The sequence below is a fragment of the Trachemys scripta genome, chromosome 10 (assembly GCF_013100865.1).
Source record: "Trachemys scripta elegans isolate TJP31775 chromosome 10, CAS_Tse_1.0, whole genome shotgun sequence".
NCBI lineage: Eukaryota > Metazoa > Chordata > Testudines > Emydidae > Trachemys > Trachemys scripta.
The window spans coordinates 52,118,408-52,139,839 of record NC_048307.1 but is presented as its reverse complement, the minus strand read 5'-3'; the positions used below and the strand labels follow the sequence as shown (position 1 = coordinate 52,139,839).

The 21,432-nt window shown below is 42.4% G+C and overlaps 1 protein-coding gene across 1 annotated transcript in view; it reads left to right on the top strand.

Annotated features, from left to right (window-relative positions):
- The first annotated feature begins 465 nt into the window (after positions 1 to 465).
- Positions 466 to 21,432, top strand: part of RAB8B (RAB8B, member RAS oncogene family) — a 42,438-nt gene continuing 21,471 nt past the window's right edge. Inside the window, exon 1 of the mRNA XM_034783673.1 lies at positions 466 to 589. Within this exon, the coding sequence (XP_034639564.1) occupies positions 466 to 589 (124 nt within the window). The remainder of the gene's footprint in view (positions 590 to 21,432) is intronic.

The window sequence follows — 21,432 nt, the reverse complement described above, 5'->3', positions numbered from 1 at the left end:
GTTAATGAGTTAGGCGATATTAAATTGCAGGGGGCTTTCCCCACCCCAGAGCCACTCAGCTCAGCACACCCAGGCTCCATACATCACCGGGGCCTTGCCCCAACACCCCTGGCCGCAAGGCGCCTCACTGCAGCAGTGCCTACCCTCCTCCCCGTAAATTGAGCGAGTTTTCGCACTACACGGCCCTGTCCACCCCAGAGCCGCTACCCGAGCAGCCCCAGGCCTCTTGCTCCAGCATAAGAGCCACTGTCCCGCGTTCCGGAAATGAGTCTGGGGTGGCCTTTACTCGGGAGACTACATAGCCCATCAGCCCCGTGCGCACTTCCGGCGCGTATTGATGACTCTCGGGGCGTTGCCGGGCGTGATTGGATGCCGGCTTCGGCGCGTCAGTGTTGTGGGCGGGGAGTGGCGGTGGAGTTTCCCCCTCCCTAGCTCCCGGTAAACCAGAGCCTTGGCTGAGCGAAGATGGCGAAGACCTACGACTATCTTTTCAAGCTGCTGTTGATCGGCGACTCGGGCGTGGGCAAGACCTGCCTGCTGTTCCGCTTCAGCGAGGACGCCTTCAACACCACCTTCATCTCCACCATCGGTGAGGGGCTGGGCGGGAAATGGAGCCACGGGCTGCCCCGGAACCCCCCCGATCCCTTCCCGAGGAGCCGGGCCGGGGGAGCCGAGAGGGGAAAGGGGCACAGGCTGCCTAGGCACCCCCTCCCCCGATCACCTATCGTGAGGGGCTGGGCTGGGGAGAGGAGAGCTGGGACGGGGCTGCCACCCTTCACCCCTCACCGTTGTCCTCTTCCTTCTGGTGAGGGGCTCCGCAGGGTGGCGGGGGACCGGAGAGACGGGGGAGCGCGATTGGCTGCCCGAATGCCGCCTGCCCCCGTTACCGTTGTGGGGGCTGGGCAGAGAGAGTCGAGTGGGAGGGGAAGCGGCCTGGGGTTTCCCACTTGGCGCTGGTTCCGCGCGGGGACGGGCGGGTTCGTGCTGGCCCGACCGTCGGGCTACAGCTGTCCTGGAGCGAGCGAGTGCCCGTGAGGTGTGTCTCCGCCTCGCTCGGAGCCAGTCAAGTGCGGGGGAAGCCGGGTCCTTCCCCCCTCAGGGGGTTGGGGCAGATATGCCAGCCCGGGGCACTTCCTCTGCCCCGTGGAGCCTTCTGGTCGGGCCGTCCCCTCTCCACGGCATCGTGCAAGCCCGCCTGGCTGTGGCCGCGGGGCGCTCTGCCTGTCGGAGAGAGGCAAGAGGGAGTGAAACTTCTCCCCCTCCCTAGTCCCCTTTTCTTGGCTCCCAACTGCTCAGCACCTTCTCGGCCGCCTCCTCGGAGCTGGCTGTAGGCTGCGGTTCGCATTATCTCTGGCGAAGTGCATTATCGCGGGCTGCCTTGCTCATCTCCGGCTGCGGCTTCGAGATCGCTATGTGCATTTCCCCCTTGTTTAGCAACTTGACAAGTCATTAGGGAGGTGCCCTTTGCTGAGCTCTCAGCCCAAACCTTGTAGCAGTGACTGGCAGTCTGCTCAAAACATTGAACTTTGCTTGCTTCGTTGTTAAGTCAGGAAAATAAGACCTAGGAGCCCCAGTCATTGATCAGGACTCCATTGTGCTAGGTGCTGCACAAATACAGAACAAAAAGACCCTTTACCCCAAAGGAGCTAAATTCTCAGGACAAATTTTGGGCTCTCTAAATGGAGTGTACAGTGGAGACCATGACGGATAAATATAAACTATCATAGTTCAGTCTTGCAGGAAAACAAGTGGTTTGAGCATTGGCCTGCTAAGCCCAGGGTTGTGAGTTCAATCCTTGAGGGGGCAATTTAGGGAACTGGGGTAAAAATCTGTCTAGGGATTGGTCCTGCTTTGAGCAGGGGGTTGGACTAGATGACCTCCCGAGGTCCCTTCCAACCCTGATATTCTATGATTCTAAATAGCTACACCTTTTTTTCCTCAAAGCAGTTTCTCTGACACTTACAGTCCTAACTCTTTCTTCAATAAGATCATTCAGTTTTGAATGTAAAATGTTTTCATGTGACTTGAGAAATGGCCAACTGTTGACAGTTGTACAAACTCCCCGGACCATTTTGCTCTCCCAGTAATGGAAATCACTTTAATGGGTTAGGATGTTTTAAAAATGCTCTTTAAACTATTGACCCAAGACTGAACTGAAAACAAAATCCAGAACATGACACTAATGGATTTGGGGGAGGCCTTTTCTAGGCTGTTCAGGAGCTGTCCTCATAACTGTTTCCCTGTTGCTTGCTGAATTCTTTGTGATGTGCATATGCAAGTTATCAGGAAATGGAAGAAGACTCAAACTGCTTAAACTGTGTATTGCTGAAGTTGTATTAAAAAAAAAAAAAAAAACTACTTGATTACAGGGAGTAAACAATGTTAGCAATTAGTAGTCATAGTTGAAGATGAGTTGATTTTATTAGTTATGTGTAATATTAATAATTGTCTTAGACTTTAGTTCCATAAAAGTGGAGTACATATGAATGTGTATATTGAGTTCCTGAGATTTGGAGTGGCTTTTCTTGTGATTAAAGTTACTGTTTTTTATGTAATAAGACTTCTCAAGGCATTATCTTCTTCTTTTTTTTTTTAAAGCACAGATACTTTTGCAACAGTAGTGTCCTAAAAACTACTGAGCTATGCATGACTTAATTATCTAATACAACAGACTATTATGTTAAACATTTCCACATTGACTGTCAGTTTTAAATTGAGCAAAGAGAATTTTTATAAGACCTTTACTGTATTAGATGTAATTGTGTTGTTACTGAAAAATTAGGCTTTTGTCCCAATCCTCCAAACACTTACATTCATGCTTAACTGTATTAAGTAGTCTGTTGATGCTACTTGCATGATGAAAGCAAAGATGTGCATAATATCTTTACAACTGAAGACTAAATCTTTATGCACATTGCTAGGGCTTGGCACGATGAAATCCATGCTCATCTGAAAGATTAAAACTTTTTATGGAGACATAAGTAAAGGTGATCTGGAGTGGAGAAACAAGGTTTGTACTCCTTGTGTTTTGTGAGTAAAGAAGACCTGAAATGTTTTCTACTCTAATGATTCATGTTTTGTTATCCTGGAGACTTGATGTACTGCTGGCGTTATGAGATGCTGGCTATGGAGGAAGTGTATTCTGACTAAGATAGGAAGTAGCCTGAATGATATTTTTGAGTTAGGACTAATTAACTACCATTTGGGAGAAAAGATGTCTCTTTTAAAGATTAAAACTCTACCCTTTCAGTTAAGGACTGAGAGCAGATAGTCCACATCAGAGTCCCAAGAATTCTCCATGGAAGACTAGACTTGACGCTATGACATGTCTAGGCTTTTTTTTTTTTTTTTAAATAAAGGGGGAGGGAGGTTAAAATAAAGCACAAAGGTTAGATATTTTTTTAAATTATTTGAGGAAGGGGAAAAATTCCTTGTTTCTTCTGCAGCCATCTTCAGAATGTAATCTCAACAATTCTGTTTACCAATAACAGTTTGATTAGTGGCTTTTCTGAAGGTTTTTTTCATTGTGTATTCAGCTGAATAAGAAGTTTTGGTCATAGAAATGTTATTAACAAGTAGCATACCCACCTCCAAAAAACCCATGTACAGGTTAGACACTGAACATATTTCTGTGTTTATAGTTACAGAAAGAACTGGATAAAGTAAATTGAGCGGCATTCAGATTCTCTCTCTCACACGCACACACACCCACCCACCCCTTTCCTGGTTACACTTCATGACCTTCTGCTTAGTTCCTTAAAACTTAAGTGCAATTTCATTGGTCTGCTTTGGATTTTAAAGATACTTTGTATATATGACGCTACTTTTCTCTATCTTGCCTACCTCAGCTTAATGTGTTACTTTTTTGGTTTCACTATTCTTTCCCTCCCTGTCTTTTATTTTGTGTTTTAAAAGGATACTAACTTTAAGTCTCATCAATTTGACAAAGTTAATGGTAGTTTTAAGATCTGCCCCAACTCCCCAATTAATTGGGCTTTTACAATCACATTTTCCAATATTTTGTAATTGTGTTTCCTTCCCTGTTGGTTTATGGAAGACCTCACAGAGGGAAACTGAGTTACTCTAGGGGAAACTGACTGTATGCAAAGTGCTGACAAATGCCCAAACAGAGAGACTGCATAAAATGGAGTATTCTCTATTCTCAGTTGTAGGTCAGTGTTCTAACACGTGGGTGTATGCCGTGTGGTTTTTGCTTGTTTGTTTGTTTAGAACGGTGGGCAACCTGCAGGCCACATGCAGCCCGTCAGGGTAATCTGCTGGCGGGCTGCCAGACTGTGTGTGTGTTTGTACAGCCGCCCACAGCTCCCAATGGCTGCAGTTCACCATTCTCAGCCAATGGGAGCTGCGGGGAAGCAGTGTGGGCCTGGCCACCGCTTCCCGCAGTTCTCATTGGCTGGGAATGGCGAGCCATGGCCATTGGGAGCTGTGGGCGACTATGCAAATGTAAACAAATGGTCTGGCAGCCCGCCAGCACCTTACCATGATGGGTCGTAGGTTGCCCACCACTGGTTGAGAACAATGTCCAGACTTCTACTTAAATGGATGGTATCTTCCTCAAAGCTTGCTGTCTGATCTAACTTAGTTAGCATTGTAAAACTGATTAACACATCATACATGTAGTGCTGTCCATCCTGAAGGCTCTTGAGTGCAGTGTATAATAGAATTATTTCTCCCATGATTAAAATGCAGCTATTTCAAGGGTGGAACAATACAATGCTGTATCTAAATGGGAGTAAATCGGGTAAAATCTAGCTACAGGAATTGAAGGTGTCAGAATACTGGCTTCACGTGACCTCCAGAAGATGGTGTCTCCAACAACATGGTGTCCCCTAGCATCATGTTGTGCATGGAGCACCATCTAATACTACTTGGTGGCACCCTTAGGAGAAATGGGATATGTCTACACTTTGAGGTGGGGGTGTGAGTCCCAGCTCAAGGAGACATACTTGCGCTAATTCTCATCAGAATGTAGCTGCTATAGCCTAATTAGTGGGAGGGGCTATCTGCTCTGAGTGCATGCCTGCAAGCTGTGAATTTCACACAAACACACCTCCTGCTTTGAGTGTAGACATACCCTTACTTAGTTTCTATTCAAGTACTGAGCTGGAACTGGCTTAATTTTTGAGATCTGACATATCTTGTCTTTTTACTATACGAATTAACCTTATGCTAGGCCCCATTTGTGTGGGGGTGAGTGGAAGAGGGGTTGGTGAGGTGTTTGTGTGGGTTTTTGGTTTTGACTGCATTGTGTTACTCTTTAAATTTTCCTTTTCAGCCTCATTCCTAGCTATGGAATTCTGCCTTCTCTGTGTCACAGCAGCTTAGGCCTGCCTTGTGCTGTTGCAAGACATTTCTCTGGTTGCTCCTACTGTTTCCCAATCACGACTTGCATTGTCACTTAGTAATTTCAGTCACCACAGCATTGGAAGTTATCCAGTCCAATCTTTTTTTTTTTTTTTTTTTAGTAGCTGAGAAGAAGGTGGGGAATGTGGTAATCCATCAATTTCATTTCTACCAATTGTATAATTAAATAACCATTGAAGTTATATGCTTGTGTCCTTGCTGTCCTTGTGTGGGCCTTTCAAGACTCACGGTGTTCTGTTGATGTGCTCAACCCTTGGTTTTATGGATTCCTCTCTCTCTTTCCCCTGTCCACATTGGTGATAGGGTGGGAGGAGGGGAATATACTTCATGCTGAATACAGGTGTTTGCCTGGATGCTTGCAACTAGTCCCCCTGATTTCTTGCCCCCCCCTCTTTTTCTCCCCCTGACTACAATTGTGTTCATGCTGTCTCTTTACTTAACTACGTTTTTGTCATTCTCCCTCTTAGAAAGAGGTCCCTTTTCCTCAATTACTCTAATCGTTAGTAGGGCTCCACTCTTCACAACTTAAAACTTTTTCCTGCAGGAGAAACTTATTGCTAACATGGACTTGTCACTACTGCTTCCTTGATTGGAAACTCTTGCTTTCATACAGAACTAAAAGGGAAGTAAAACTCAAATAAATTGAGCCAGTTTGCTCAGTCCAACAAGTCAATATAAAAGAACTTAAATTCCTGTTAAAGCTGATAAAATATAATGTATCCAAAATATAGAATCTGTACTTTGCTGGTCCTATCAATTACTGGTTCTAAAGTCGGCCCTAAAGTGCATACAGTCCTACTAAATTTTTTACTTGTGCACAGTATTGAATGACAGTCTAATAGTCTGCAATTCTCTAGCTTGCTTTTTGAGTAGTGCTAGCTAGCAGAATGGGATCCGTTTTATTTAGAGTTAGAAAGCTTATTCTTTAGATTTCTCTGGGTTCCTTATCCAAGATGATATCAACATGTGGCAAAAAGTCATCCAGAGTGTACTGTATCTGATGGTTAGAACAAATTGCCTCACTTTTTTCTTGGGCTTCATTCTTGAAAAACAGGGCCACCCAGAAAAAAATAAGCATATGTATGCTGACTTGTCAAATTAGTTTAATCCAAAGTATACAAAATGATCCACTTCTCCCTAGAATGAAACTTCAGCCTCTGTAATAGTCTTTAATAGAAACTATTTCAACACATTTTATTGTTAAATTATACCAGACTGGTACAAGTACCAGACTGAATATTCTGGTACAAATTAGTGAGGCAGAGTTATGTAAAGAGAGAGTGAATTGTCATAGGCCAAAAAGAGGGAGTGCTGAAGCTTTGATGAAGAGGAAAATTTCAGTTGGGCTATTCTTGATGGCAGGAGCTATAGATGGAAAGTTCATTGCTGGTGAGATGGTGCAAAGAGACAGTGATGGAAGAACAGGGAAAGAATATTCAGGGGTGGCTTGGTGACAAGAACTTGTAACTTCTCTTTAAAATTAGGGTTTTTGAAATGAAGGAGACATTGAAACTGTCTGGAGGGGGTGACAAGGTGGTGCTGCTTTGCATTAGTGGGCTATGTGTGCCGGAGTCCTGAGGAGTGGGACTTGAAGACGGGTCAAAGTGTGAGGAGGTGAAGGCTTGCTTGGGAGAAGCAAACAACATTACTGGGGTGGTAATAGGCAAATATGTGGCAAGAGGAAGCTTCAGAGACAAATGTGAGGCCTGAGTCCGCAGGAAAGATGGCACTGTGTTAGGAGACTTCTCTTGTTTCTCTTGACCAATCTTCTGTGTACGTTATAGGTGAATAAACAAATTGAGGTACATAGAGTATTTTCACTTCAGCTTTGAATGTTCCACATTGTACATTAATCAGTACAGGGGACATCTTATGTTGCAACCCTTTTTATTATTAAAATGACACTACTTAGACTTTCTATAGTCTACAATAAGAGCAAATCAATGTGAGTGAAATTGCTTGGTTTGTATTAAAAATGATATTGTCGCTTTGTCTTTGCATGTTACCCTGAAATAACATGACAGATGTCTAACTGTTTCATCCCCACTTTTAACTGGCAGATGGAGCTGTCTTGGTTATGTATTGCCTGATTATTTGACCAACAGAGGGGCAGATTGAAGCAGTGTTGGTAGCCTGCTCTGAATAAACAATTTTTGTTTAAGAATAGATTAACACTTAATGAATTTAGGAACAAATGTGAAACTTGTAGTTTGTTAGTATATGCTATCAGGAAAGTATTGTAAAGCATTTAAAAAAGTGATTACTATTATCTAGGCTCCTTAACAGTCTTGTTCCTGTTTTAATAAGAGTTGAAAATAACAGTTCTGCAGTTTGTCACTTTAAGCTGTCTTTTTAGTGGTGGTATTTGTCTTGACCTGGCTTTCTTTTTTAAAAGTTGGCTGAAGTTCATACTATGATTCACATGGTGAAGAACACATTCTGTGTTTAAAGTGAGGTATTGCTTGATTTTAATCTTTGAGATTGCAGTACAAATTAACTTTGTTTATGTAAACATCTAAAATTTCCCATTGAAGCATCCAAGGACAAACTGTCACTTTTAACTTTTATCTTCAAAACTTTTCAGTGTTAGATTAAATTATCCTGTTTGTAAAGATGAGTTCTCTCTTGGGGTAAATTGGGAGTGTTTCTATTTATTTCTTCTTTCTAAGAAGTTACATGAGTGTAAAGCTTGTGTGTGAATATAGAGTTAAGCCTCATTCATTTTGGCTTCTTGACTTTGAACTCAAAATCAAAAAACCAAAATCCTCACATTGGAAGGTGTTCTTTCTTGTCCTTGGAGGATGTAGTAAGGGACTTTGTGGTCCTGGGGTGTGTGTATGTACTTGTTTTTTTCCCTAGAGCTTTCTAACAACAGATAACCCTGTTGCATAATGGCCTGTAGGCAGGGCTGGCCCTAGGCACCAGCAAAACAAGCTGGTGCTTGGGGTGGCACATTTTTAGGGGCGGCATTCTGGCGCGGGCCATGCCGCCCCTAAAAATGTGCCCCAGCCACCCTGACTCACCTCCGCTGCTGCGGCTTGCGCGCCCTGCTCGCCCTCCCTCCCAGGCTCTCAAACCCGGGAGGGAGGGAGGGGGAGATCCCAAGCAGCCGCGGCGCACGAAACAGCTGATTCGCGCGCCACGGCCACTCGGGATCTCCCCCTCCCTCCCGGGTTTGAGAGCCTGGGAGGGAGGGGGAGACCCCGAGTGGCCGCGGCGCACGCGCTGCTTCTCCCTCTCCCTTCCTCCCTCCCAGGCTTGAGAGCCTGAGGGGAGGAGGCAGGGCTGGGGATTTGGGGAAGGGGCGGAGTTGAGGCGGGGCCGGGGTAAGAAAAAAATGGGGGGGGGGGGAAACTGTTTTAGCTTGGGGCAGCAAAAATCCTAGAGCCAGCCCTGCCTGTAGGAAGCTTTCATGAACAGCTGTCAAATTCTATACAATCAGATCTCAATTTAAAACAAAAAACCTCCCATAGTTGTAAAGTTCGCTCCTTTGTTTCTCCCAGGTTGAAATAGCAGAATATAAAATGACTGGTATTAGTTGCTCAATGTGTATCAGCAGGCAAAATGCTAACAAAATTAGGAACCCATTAGGAAAGGGATAGATAACACAGAAAATATCATAATACATGCATTATACATGCAGCTCTGGTCATCCCATCTCAAAAAAAAAGGTATATTAGAATTGGAAAAAGTACAGAGAATGGCATCAGAAATGATTAGGGGTATGGAATAGCTGCCATATGAGAAGAGATTAAAAAGACTGGGACTATTTAGCTTAGAAAAGAGATGTCTATAAAACATGAATGTTGTGGAGAAAGTGAATAAGGAATTTACCCATCCATATAACACAGCAACCAGGGGTCACCCAATGAAATTAGTAGGCAGCAAGCTTAAAACAAACATTAGAAAGTACTCCTTCTCACAATGCAGAGTCAACGTGTGGAACTCGTTGCCAGAGGATGTTGTGAAGGTTAAAAAGTATTACTGGGTTAAGAAAAAATTAGATTGCATCCCTGACCCTCTTGGCTAATAGCCAATCCCATGCTTTGGGTGTTCCTAAATCTCTGACTGCTAAAAGCTGGGACTGAATGACAGGGGATGGATGGATCTCTTTCCCTCTGAAGCATCTGGCACTAGCCACTGTTTTCAAAAGACAGGAAAATAGGCTAGATGGACCATGGCTCTGACTCAGTATGACCATTCTTATGTTCTTAACTGTTATTGGGAATCCATTGCTGTTGACTTCACTCTTATCAGTTTCAGTCTGTTGTGGCTTTGGCAAGATCTGAGCAAGGTAAAAATGCAGGATTTGATATTCATTGGGGTTAGTACCCAAAAATGGAGGCCACGGGGGAGTGGTAAAGTAGCAGACGTGCCTTGCACAAACCTCTCGCAAGAACTAAGTGTTTCCATTGGTGGTAGGGATTAGAAAATGTCATCTTCCTGCCAAAAGGGGTTGGAAGGCTGTAAAATTCTCTCACTGATTAGCTGAAGGCTCCAAAAGAAAAGTTGTGAAACCCTGGCTCCATAACTTAACTTCCATTGACTTCAATAAAGCAGGATTTCACTTGTAGTCTCCAAGGTCAATCCTGATGTGATTCCCAACAGCTGGGTTGTATGGCTTTGCTTTTTTACATGAATGGTTTATCTGTACACCCTAGTAGGACACTGATGAGCATAGGGCTAAATTAAAGTTTCCAGTGAAATGTTCTTGGAGATGCAGTGAAAAATGGAGCTACTCCTTTAAAAGGCTGTTAGAGCTAATTAAGTAGTGTATTTAATTGTAATACATTTTCAAACAGGCTTATTCCTTTTAAACTTCAAGAGATTTGGTGACATGGGTATCTTTCACCCCGACTTGCAGGCTTTGTCTTTGGGTTACAGTTGTCAGGTAAACTTTTAAAGTCCTACTGATGATCATTCACATTATCTGAAGATAAACCAGAGCAATAGCTTGTTCAATGTGATACTGAAACATAAAAGGGATGATGTTTCCTCTGAACATCTTCACATTAGCTGGCTCCAAATTGTGGATGTCTCTTTTATCCTTTGGGAATAAGCTTTTGTAGGCTAAAACCCACTTCATCAGGTGCGTGAAGTGGAAAATACAGAAGGCAGGTATAAATACACAGCACATGAAAAGATGGGAGTTGCCTTACCAAGTGGGGGATCAGTGCTAATGAGACAATTCAATTAATGTGGAAGTGACTTATTCTCAACAGTTGACAAGAAGGGGTGAATACCAAGGGAGGAAAAATCACTTTTGTAGTGCTAATGAGGCCAATGTAATCAAGGTGTCCCATTTCAAACAGTTGACAAGAAGGTGTGAGTATCAGCAGAGGGAAATTAGTTTTTGTAGTGACCCATCCACTCCCAGTCTTTATTCAGGCCTAATTTGATGGTGTCCAGTTTGCAAATTAATTCCAGTTCTGCAGTTTCTTGTTGGAATCTGGTTTTGAAGTTCTTTTGTTGAAGAATTGCCACTTTTAAGTCTGTTATTGAGTGTTCAGAGAGATTGAAGTGTTCTCCTACTGGTTTTTGAATGTTATAAGTCCTGATGTCTGATTTGTGTCCATTTAGTTTTTTGCATAGAGACTATCTGGTTTGGCCAATGTACATGGCAGAGGGGCATTGCTGGCACATGATGGCTGATGCAGTTAGGTCCTATGATGGTGTCCCTTGAATAGATATGCAGACAGAGTTGGCAACGGGGTTTGTTGCAGAGATTGGTTCTTGGTTTAGTGTTTTTGTTGTGTGGTGTGTAGTTGCTGGTGAGTATTTGCTTCAGGTTGGGGGGCTGTCTGTAACCAGATTAATGATTTTGTTGTGCCACCTGTGGTGTTCCAGGATCACTTTAATATCACAAGTCTTATTATAATATGTGATGATCCTTTGGCCTCTTTTTGGGTAGCATTTTGTCTTCTGAGGTCCTAATTTTATTTGAGCCTTATTAAAAGCCCTCATAAAACTTTTCATTGGTATGTACTAATCATGGCTTGCAGTCTTCAGTGCATAGCCTTTAAATTCCTCTTGTCAGGAATCTATCAATATGTTTTCTTATATGACTGTATATGTTTTCGTATATTTCTTAGACAAGAGCTTGACCTTTACAAATGTGGGATATAGAATAATAAGATTTTCATACCCTCAATTTGACATACTTTATAACCTCAGCTAAGTCTATAGATGGTTTGGATGGTTCTTCTCTTTATATTGCCCTCATTTACCTGCTTCAGTGAGTTATTTAAAACTAAAAACCTAACAACTCAGAACCAGACATAGGCAGGATTGTTACTGTGAAACTAAAGTTCCCATGGAAATAGTCTCTAAACATTCCCCTGCAGCGTTTGCAAACTCTGCAACTTGGTAGGAGAATGAGATCCAGAAGTGAAATTAACTAGATAAAGCTGAAACATTATGCTGTCTTCATCCTCCCAACTGAGTAAAAAATATAAATGTTGAAGAATTAATTGTAGATTGTAATAGTCAGAAACCATGTGCGTAACATAGGCAAAGCAAACAAGGAGTCCTTGTGGCACCTTAGAGACTAACAAATTTATTTGGGCATAAGCTTTTGTGGGCTAGAACCCACTTTATCAGATGTATGAAGTAAAAGATCCAGGAGCAGGTATAAATACATGAAAGGATGTGGGTTGCTTTACCAAGTGTTAAGTTAGTCTAACAAGATAAATCAATTAACAAGGACTCCTCATTTTTTGGGTTTTTTTTTGCTGATACAGACTAACACAGCTACCACTGAAACCATAGGCAAAGAAAACAGCTTTTCAAAATGACTTTTAGCCTGTGCTTTTTAAATGCCTCACTTTACTGCTGAGGGAGGAAGCAGAAAAGGGAATAGGAAGAGTGGACTGGACTTCCAAGCAGTTCTGTTACCAAAAGGTGCTTCAGAGCAATTCTACTTGAGTACTTGCCTAAAAAAATAAAACTCAGGCTGCTATCTCTGCAGTGATCCTGACTTCAGCTGGCTTAGAGGGAGGAGTCTCAAATTAACTGGTGACTTGGGGTCCAATATATGCCATTCTGATGCAAGAGGCCAGTTCTTGTTGTCATGCCCACTAAAGGGTGTGGTTAAATCCTTGATTCAGAAAGCTTTAAAGTTTCTCTGAAGCGAAAGTTACTTTCTACAGAACTAAACTTCAAGTGTCCTATGTTCAAGACCTAAAATTTCATGTGCTGCATGCCATCCTGCTTACGCAATGGGCTTTTCTCAGAGTGGAATCTTCATACATTTTAATGAGAGGTCACTTGCATGCATGATTCTATTTGAACAATACATTAACTGTTTGAAGCAAGCTGGTTGACTTTGGAATGTCTTATGAAAATTGCATGTTACGTTACGAGTAGGGACTACTTCTCTAAATGATTAAGTTAGTGATGCCATCTTAAAGGGTATTGAGCTAAAAACAATACACCCAAAACAAGCAAACACTTACTTGTTGCTAATGCTTTCTTAAATTATTACAACATAAAAATTTCAAGCTGAGATGACTTCTCCAGTTGCTGTTTGCTTACTCTGTTTTGCTCATGAAAATAGACAGCGAAAACAGACTGGCTGCTTTTCCTTTTATAATGCACTAGCATAATGTTGCAGTGTCTTGGTTGCAGATACTATGGGGAGTTGTTCAGAGGCCAGAAATCCTGTTTTTTTTTTTTTCATATGAAACTTCTATTCTGTAGAAGTGGGCTGTAGCCCACGAAAGCTTATGCTCTAATAAATTTGTTAGTCTCTAAGGTGCCACAAGTACTCCTGTTCTTTTTGTGGATACAGACTAACACGGCTGCTACTCTGAAACCTGTATTCTGTACATGTTTGTTAAACCACTTTTACCCTAAAACATGTTTTAAAAAGTGTTGCTGAAGGAGGACAGTGAACTTTGACTCATGTCGAACAAAGTTACAACCAAATGAAAGTTCCTGCTGCCATTGTGGCTTGCAATTCAAAAGCTGGACTCCGCTTGCTTTCAGTGTCGCAAATTATTTAGTGCAAAGGTCACTCCGAGGTATGGAGTGTGAGCTCTGCTTTCTGCAAAAGGTTTTGCAGAGGAGGTTTTGGGGAGGTTTCCCTGGCTGTGCTCCTTGCTTGGAAACTGAATTTGGTTCTGGGTGGGCTTCTCCTGTTCTTCATAGTAGAACACTTGGTACATGCATTCTTTTTGGCAGTGGTCCTGACAGGATCACTGATGTAAATAAGAAGCTGAACCATGAGACAGTCCACTGAACACTAGATTTGAGATCATGGTATTCTGACCTGTTTATGCTGTAGGTCACTGACATGTAAAAGACTAACAGTTTCCAAGTATACCGTAGGGGAAAATCCTAGTTCTGTGCTGATGGTTATAGACTTAACACAGAAAGTATGTCACTTCCCTTCACTGAAGATAGGTTATTTCCTTTTTCAAACCATAGTAGGATAGCTTCTCTTAGCCAAGGAGACAGGTGCTAGAGGAAGCTACAGCTAGCTTTACTCCATTGTAAGCATTGGTCTGATGTGGTTAATGAGTCTCAAGTGTTTCAGAGTAGGAAATATTTCATATTATACGTACACATTCTTGCATTCTTTGTCATCTTATCTAAGTTGGCCTCAACTATATCTATTTTTTGTGTCTCCCCCCTACTCCACCTTTAACCTTTTTCTCCATGAAGTGGAGGGTTTTATAGTATCTTGCAAGGTGAGATAAATATGGCTGAATGGGAGGTAGGCTGCCCTCATGAAAAACTATTCCATTGAGGGGTTCAAGGCATTGAACCAGGGCCATGATCAGGGCTCTTGAAATATCAGCTTCGTTGGGCCTCTCTTGTGTTGGCTAGGTGGTAGCTGCTCCATGTACCATCATGTGGGAAACCAGAGTTTTTGTCCTGACTTTTTTGCTGCCCAAGCTCGAAGTGAGATGAAGGGGAGGGAGTGCCTAGAGTTGCTCTTGGCTGACTAGTGCTGATAGTCATTTGAAGAGCATTTTACTGAGTCCTCCAGAGTATGGAAGTAACAACTGTTCTTTTAAAACAAAACACAAGAAAAAAACCCACCAAAAACATGGGTCCCTAACTTTCAAAAGGCTGAATAACTGGTTGCATTTGTGTCTCAAATGTCTTGCAGATGTTTGGGAATAAACCCAAATGTTAAAGTTCAAAATGATTAGACTTCGCTCTTTTGCATTCAGCACTGTATGATGCTAAGATGTTGCAAGTGCACTCCACCCTCACGGTTATACTCTGACCATGCCTCCCATGCTGTAACTTTCTTACATACCACTTCATTGCTCAAAGCCCTGTTAAGAGGATCTAATATAAATGTAATTTTTGTGAGGTGCCACCTTTTTATTTTATTTTATAGGCCCAGTATATCTTGTGTCCGATAATGAGGCAGAGTAAGATGTTCCCTAAAACTTTCCTTTTAATGCAACTTAGTTGATGCTTCTAGGAATGTATCAAAACTAGGGATAATATATATCTGCTTCAGAGAGTCTAAATTGGAGCAGGCATGTACTCTTTACCTACAGATTTCCCATTAAGGGAATGAAGCAAACATCCTCAACTCTTTACAAATGGTGTGAGGAGTACATGTAGCAAGTAATGAGTTCTTGAATATCTTGTTGTCCAGAGAGCAACACAACTGGCTCTCTGGTGCTTGGAATCTGATTGGAAGGTATTAGAACTTTTCAACTGTCTCCCAAAAGACTTGTATGTGCATATAATCCTGTAAATACATCTGCACGTGATTAGTACTCATGCACTGAGCAAGGCATGTAAATTAGAATCTGCTTAGGGTTTAGCATTGCTTACTTGCAACTCTTCAAAGTATAATTAAAAGCAAATGTCACTGGCAGCAGTTTGTTCTGAGATTCATGCTTAGTAATATCTTGGAGTGTGCAATAGTCTTTCAGAATTCAAACCTGCCCACTTAAGAATCAGCAAAAACATATTAACTATTGTGAACATACTTTGACTTTCAGAAGAATCTAAACTATCACTAGTATTACTGCTGAATAGCACTGATTTATGTGCACATCTAACAATTGCTTGCTGTCACCAAAAGGCAAAACCTGTAATGAGCATATATCCTCAAAGTATTTTTTCATCAGGAATTCTACATCAATATTCTGTCTCCAATCTATTGGGAGCTTAAAAGTGAGGGGTGGGAAGAGAACATAATTAATTATCTTTGAACAGCTGACTTAGAAACCAGTTTGTGGATTTTGTCTATCACTGCCACTGTAGTAGGTTGATATATCCTCAGTAGCCCTCTTCCCAGCTAATTTCCTTAGAGGTCTATCTTAAAAGTTGTTTAATTTTTACATTGCCAATATGGTACTACAAGTGGTAGAGTTCTTCAGCTGTAACTTGATGCCATACAAAAGCTGGGGGTAGAATCCTTCAGAGTGCAGTGTTTGAGTGTGCATGTACCTTTTCTCATACTATGCTCTGGTTCTGAGCAGGCCCATACAACAAGCTAACAATCTTGCTCTCCTGAAGAGCTCTAACAATTTTTTTGTAAATTTCGCTCCGCTTACAAGAGCCAAAGGAACACAAGACAGCTATGCTAGTTGCAGCATGTTCTCTTCTCCCCCCCCCCCAGTAAAAATATGCTGACTTAAAGTGCAAATACTTGAAACTTAAAATTAAGTGAAAACTTCCAATGTTGAATGGAAGTGCAACTCACTAGAGCCCAAATTCTGTCTGAAGCCTTCATTTGTACCCTATACAAATAAGATGGGACTCTTTGGCAAGGATCTAAGTCAGGATCTAAGTCTCAAAACTCCCGGTGGCCCACGAGCCTCCCCAAAGTGGCCTGTGGGGCTCCAGCAGTTTTGGGGCCGGGTCTCTCCCTTGGGTCCCACCTGCCGCCCCCGGGCGCTCCTCTCTCAGGAGGCCCCAGCAGCGTGTGCTTGCTCGCTCCAGTGGATGCTAGCCCCTCCCTGCAGCCCAGAGGCGGGGCAGGGCAGGGCTGTACCTCCACGTGCTGCCCCCGCCCTGAGCACCCCTGTAGCCAATGGGACGCTGCTGGGGCAGTGCCTGGGGGCAGAAGTGCGCGGAGGCCGCCCAGTCTGCCCCGCCTTGGAGCCCCAGGTAAGCATCGCACCCTCGACCCCCTCTCAGACCTGCACTCCCTCCCCACATACCCCATCCTGCCCCCAAATTCCCTCCCAGAGCCTGCACCCCAATCCCCTATCCCAAACCTCCTCCCCCACCCAAACTCCGTCCCAAAGCCTTAGGCAGGTGGGGGGGTGGAGTTTTTTTGGGGGGGTGGGTTCTGGGCGGCATGAGTGACATTGGCCCTCTGGGAGGATTTGAGGACTGGCACTGGCCCTAAGGTAAATTGAGTTTGAGACTCCTGATCTAAGTGGTAAGGAAATTTTGTATGTTCAGGAAATTGTACAGCTTTTTAAAAAAATCACTAAAGGCTTGCTGCCTTCCAGTCAAACAGTGGATATTTCTCCTCTTGTTAATGGTTCTGATTTCCTGTTTCAGTAAACTTGCTGGTGTAGGTATCCCTTGTTGCTTCAGTTTCTCCTCCTGTTGTGTTCCTCTGGCCCAAAAGTGACTGCTTGTCCTGTTTATTAACAGGAAACAGCAAGCCTTGTCTTCCTCTGCCCTCCCAACCCTGTCCTAAAAAACAAAACACACACTTGAGGGCAAGACTATACAAAGACCAGAGACACCTTAGAGGTGAAACAATGTTAACTTGGAGGCTGCTGTGTGGACTTAGATCCTAGTGCTGTCACATCCCTTAAAGGGGAAGGCAGCTTTCTATTTTGAGACTCCGTTCCCCTCTTGTAATTTCCCATTTTATTGCAGCCCACATATTCTCTGGTAATAGGCAGTAGAGCATTGCTGCCCTTCATACTGGGGAAACTCCCACTGAAAAATCCTCTTGGTTTTTCTGGTCTATAGTCTCTTTCCATTGACATTTTCAGAAAAATAAGGAGAGAATGATCTGGTGAGAATGTATAACAAGAATCCCAATAGAATTGTCAAACTACCTATTTAAAAGGCCATGGTTGCATTTATATGTACATACCATACACAAAGATCTAATGGATTTTACTTGGAGAAGCAATGATATGAAGTCCATAACCAACTTCTAATGTTAGCTGTGCAAGGGATGTAGAAACTATATTTAATTCAGCACTAAACCTACACATTGTAAATCTGTGGAAATCCCAAAGGGAAGTTCTTAACTGAGTTTCTAGCCTAGCCATGATGACCATCCTAAATGTTGCATGATACACCTATTATGTAACAGCAATATATTGAGTTACACTAGCTACTTGACTGGAACTGCTGTTGCTGCAGCTGGAGTTCACAGGAGCATCCCATAAAAGCTGTACCCAGAGGCACTAGCAGTTCATGGCAAACCGCTGATAACAGGACTTGGTAGATATTTAACCTAACTTCCCTTTCCTTTCCACAACAGTGGCTGTGTGTTTATGCAGTTGAGGTCCTCATCCAAAAACAAATAAAATGCCATCTTCACATATGCTGTAGTTCCAATATGCTATTGGTTGTCACTGTCCAAGGCTTTTATTTCTCTTAAACGAAGGATGCTTTCATAGTCCTTTCTGACCAGGCAGCTTGGAAATAGTTACCACTCTGTAAATAGCTGTCATATTCCGCCATTTACAATTTTGCTGTATTCTAGAATTCTGAGCAAGCACTGTGCAGTAGTTGAGCCTTGAGTATTTAATCAGTAGATCAAAAACTGGTTCCTCACTACTTCCACGCAGATGGTTGGCAGTTACATGGACACTTGTTTCTGCTACATCAACTTGCCAAGAAGTAAGTATTGGCTCTTTAAATCTCTAACACATTAGGTGCTAGGAGTTTACTGGGCATGTATCCCACTGCTAGTAATGGGAAGCATTGTGACTGTTTACGCTGTGTAGCGTGTAGGTCAGCATACACCATGATAGATGGGTGCAGTTTCCCTGCATCATTGAAGGTTTAATTTCCTGACAGTACTGACTTCCTATAAAGACTGCACCAAATAGTAAATGTGTGATTACTAAATGTGAATACTCTGTAGATTTGTTGAAATAGGAAACTAAGGATTAAATCAGCTTGAGTAAAGAGCAGACTGAAAACTGATGTGGCGTTTTCACAGGATATGCTCCGGCTGCTGTGATGCTAATGGTGAACTATAGGAAATATTAGCATGAGCTACTAGCTAGTTAGCTTTGATCCACACAAATGTAAAACCCCAAATATTGTATGTTGCTACCCCTGTGACTTTGCTGGAGGGGGTGTGTGAACTTCATCTGATTTTTCTTTTTGATTACTTGAGGACTGGGCTCCTGCAGTTCCTCTTGCTGCGTGCAGATCTAAGGCAGGTGCTACCCTAGAAAAGGTTTGCCGGCTGTCCCTGCAGCTTAAACTCATTCCCTGAGTGAAATAAGCTATACTGGCACAAGCCCTTTTATGCAGGGTAATAACTACACCTTCATTAGGGCTTTTGTTGCTATAAGTCATAAAAATCATACCCCAAATGACATTACTATACTAGTAAGTTTATAGTGTAGACCTGGTCTATTGTACTTGGAGTGTGTCTGCAGTATCAAGTGAAACAAGAGTTCAGCCTTTGTCATTTATGGGGTTACATTCTCCCAATGATGGAATTTGACTAGCACTTAAAAGTTATCTTTCATGTAATAGTAATGACAAATTAATACAAAGCCTTCTCCACTCTGATTAACTTATTGAATAGAAAGAGTTGGATTGAGGCTGGCTGTTTTTGTTTCACTACCTAACCCCCATTGAAAGCGTTACACAACGGCTTTAAAGATAAACTGCAAAGGAAAAATAACTGTACCCCCTTGTTTCACTTTGATGGAGTAAGAAGGCCTGAAAGGCTTCTTCAGTATGGCAGTTGGGGGTTTTAACTTTCCCTGTGTTTTTGATAGATCTTCCTTGAAAGACCTCAACTAGAGGGAAGCTTTCTCAATTAATAATTGAAGCAGTGGAGTTTTTTTGGTTTTTAACAAACTTTTCTGCTAACTGTTTGTTGGGTATTATAGCTAAATAGGTGCTCAAGTATTATACCAGCATTGGTGAGAAGAAGTTGTATACTGATTTCTGATACGCAATCAATTGTACTGGGAAATTACTTAATTGGTTAAAGTGCCCTAGAGTAACTGATTTGATTACTCTTTTTTTGGCTAAGATGTCTGAGGTTTTGATAGTTTTAGACTTGTATCTACATCCTCCTAATATGGCTTGCCAGACAGGTCATGTGACCATCCCAACTTATTCATGTGCCAAAACCGAAAGACCACAAGATCCACAGGTTCTAACTACTAGAGGGCAAGACCTTCTACAGGGCTCCCTAAGCCCCACGTCCACCGTGTCAGCAAGGCTCTCATAGTCATGGTCTCTCCAATGTGCCTAGCTCAATTTCATCCACATCATTGTGTTTGAAAGATGCTGAGTGGAAATATATCTGATTCAGCATGATGCTATCAAAGTCAACCAGGCCCCCAAATCTTGTATAATTCCCCAAAGGAAGGAAATGGATGTTACCACATTGCCTAAAACCTCTAGCTGAACTTGGGCCCAGTGGATCAAGATATCTACTTTTCTAATCCCCTACTTGGGGTAAATATGATGGCATGGAATCCCAAAGTAATATCAATCCTCACTCTTCTCTGCTCCAAATCTGAAAGGCTTCTGCTTGTCCAGATGTGTTGGATTTTCTTCTAGTTAAGTTTTGGCTGGTCTGTGTGGTAGGGAGCTTATTATTCCTGCAATTAATACCCTGTTCTACAGGAAAAGTTGATATGCCTAGTTCTGATGGAGTTCTTCATCTGCCAATCTCAAAGCACTTTCCAAAGATCATTAACCCTATTTGATAGAAGGAGAAAAAAAAGGCCTGGAGGTGAAGACTTGCCAAAGATCACCCAGCAGAGCAGTGGCATGTTTATATCCAAACATGTTTTTCCTTCAAGGCTGTGTAACGTTACATATTGTATTTTAGAGCTGAAGCAGTTATGCGTCCCCTTTCAGTTGCAGCATTGCTTTTTTTAATCTCTGGTTACAGTTTAAAAAAGTGTAGGGAATCTTCCAAAGAGGTTTTTTATTTCCAGTGGATGGAAACCTGTGTGTGTGTGTAAAAAGCTGCTATGTTACTGAAATGAAAATGGCTTTTTACAAGTTGGTATGTCAACCTATGAAATGTTGTTGGAGCCTCAGCGAGATGTTATGCCATAACCTGACTTCAGTAACCGAAGTGCTGCACATGCTTAGCCATGCAGTGTATACAGCAGGAAGTGGTAGCACATGTCATTAGATCGGCGCTAAATGGGTGCAGCTCACCACTTCCTGTTACTGTAGTGAAGAACAAAGGAAATGTCAGTGTCTAGTTCACTTAAGCTTCTCAGAATGCTGTAGTCACTTATTTGATTTTCTTTATGTACTTCTCATTGTAACTGTGAGGCTCATGGTTTTTCTCACCACCTGTTCCTTGTTTTTAGATTATTAACATTTTTCACTTTCAGTGCAGATACATTTAACATGGTCCTTTTTTAAATTCTGTAGAGCTGTTTTGTGCCAAGAAATCCTGAGTTTTAGAGTAGGTCAGATTATGGTTGTATAAATCTTTTCGTAGTACATGGGAAAATACTAACCATAAGAGAATAGCCAGCGTTCACCAGAGTGGATCTGGGCACAGAGTGTGCTTGGTTTGAGCATGTAACATATGCCCATTCCTCAGGAAACCTGCCCCTTCTGGGGCTTTATTTGAAATGTCAAACTCAGCTCTTGTTGGTGTGGTCTTTGTTTCTTGTGCATTATGAACTAATGATTTTAAACCACACTAGTTTCAGAACCTTTTTTTCTTTGCATAACAGGTATTATAATTAGCATTAAAACTTCAGGCCTAGAGATGATGAATAAGGATCTCTTAAAACCCTCTGACTTAAAATAATATTATGGACAATAGCAATTTTTTAGAAGAGAAGTGGATATTGCATTTGTCTTGACTTTTAGTAAAAACATTAAATTTAAATTCCAGCATCTGTGAAGGGCTTTGCAATGGCA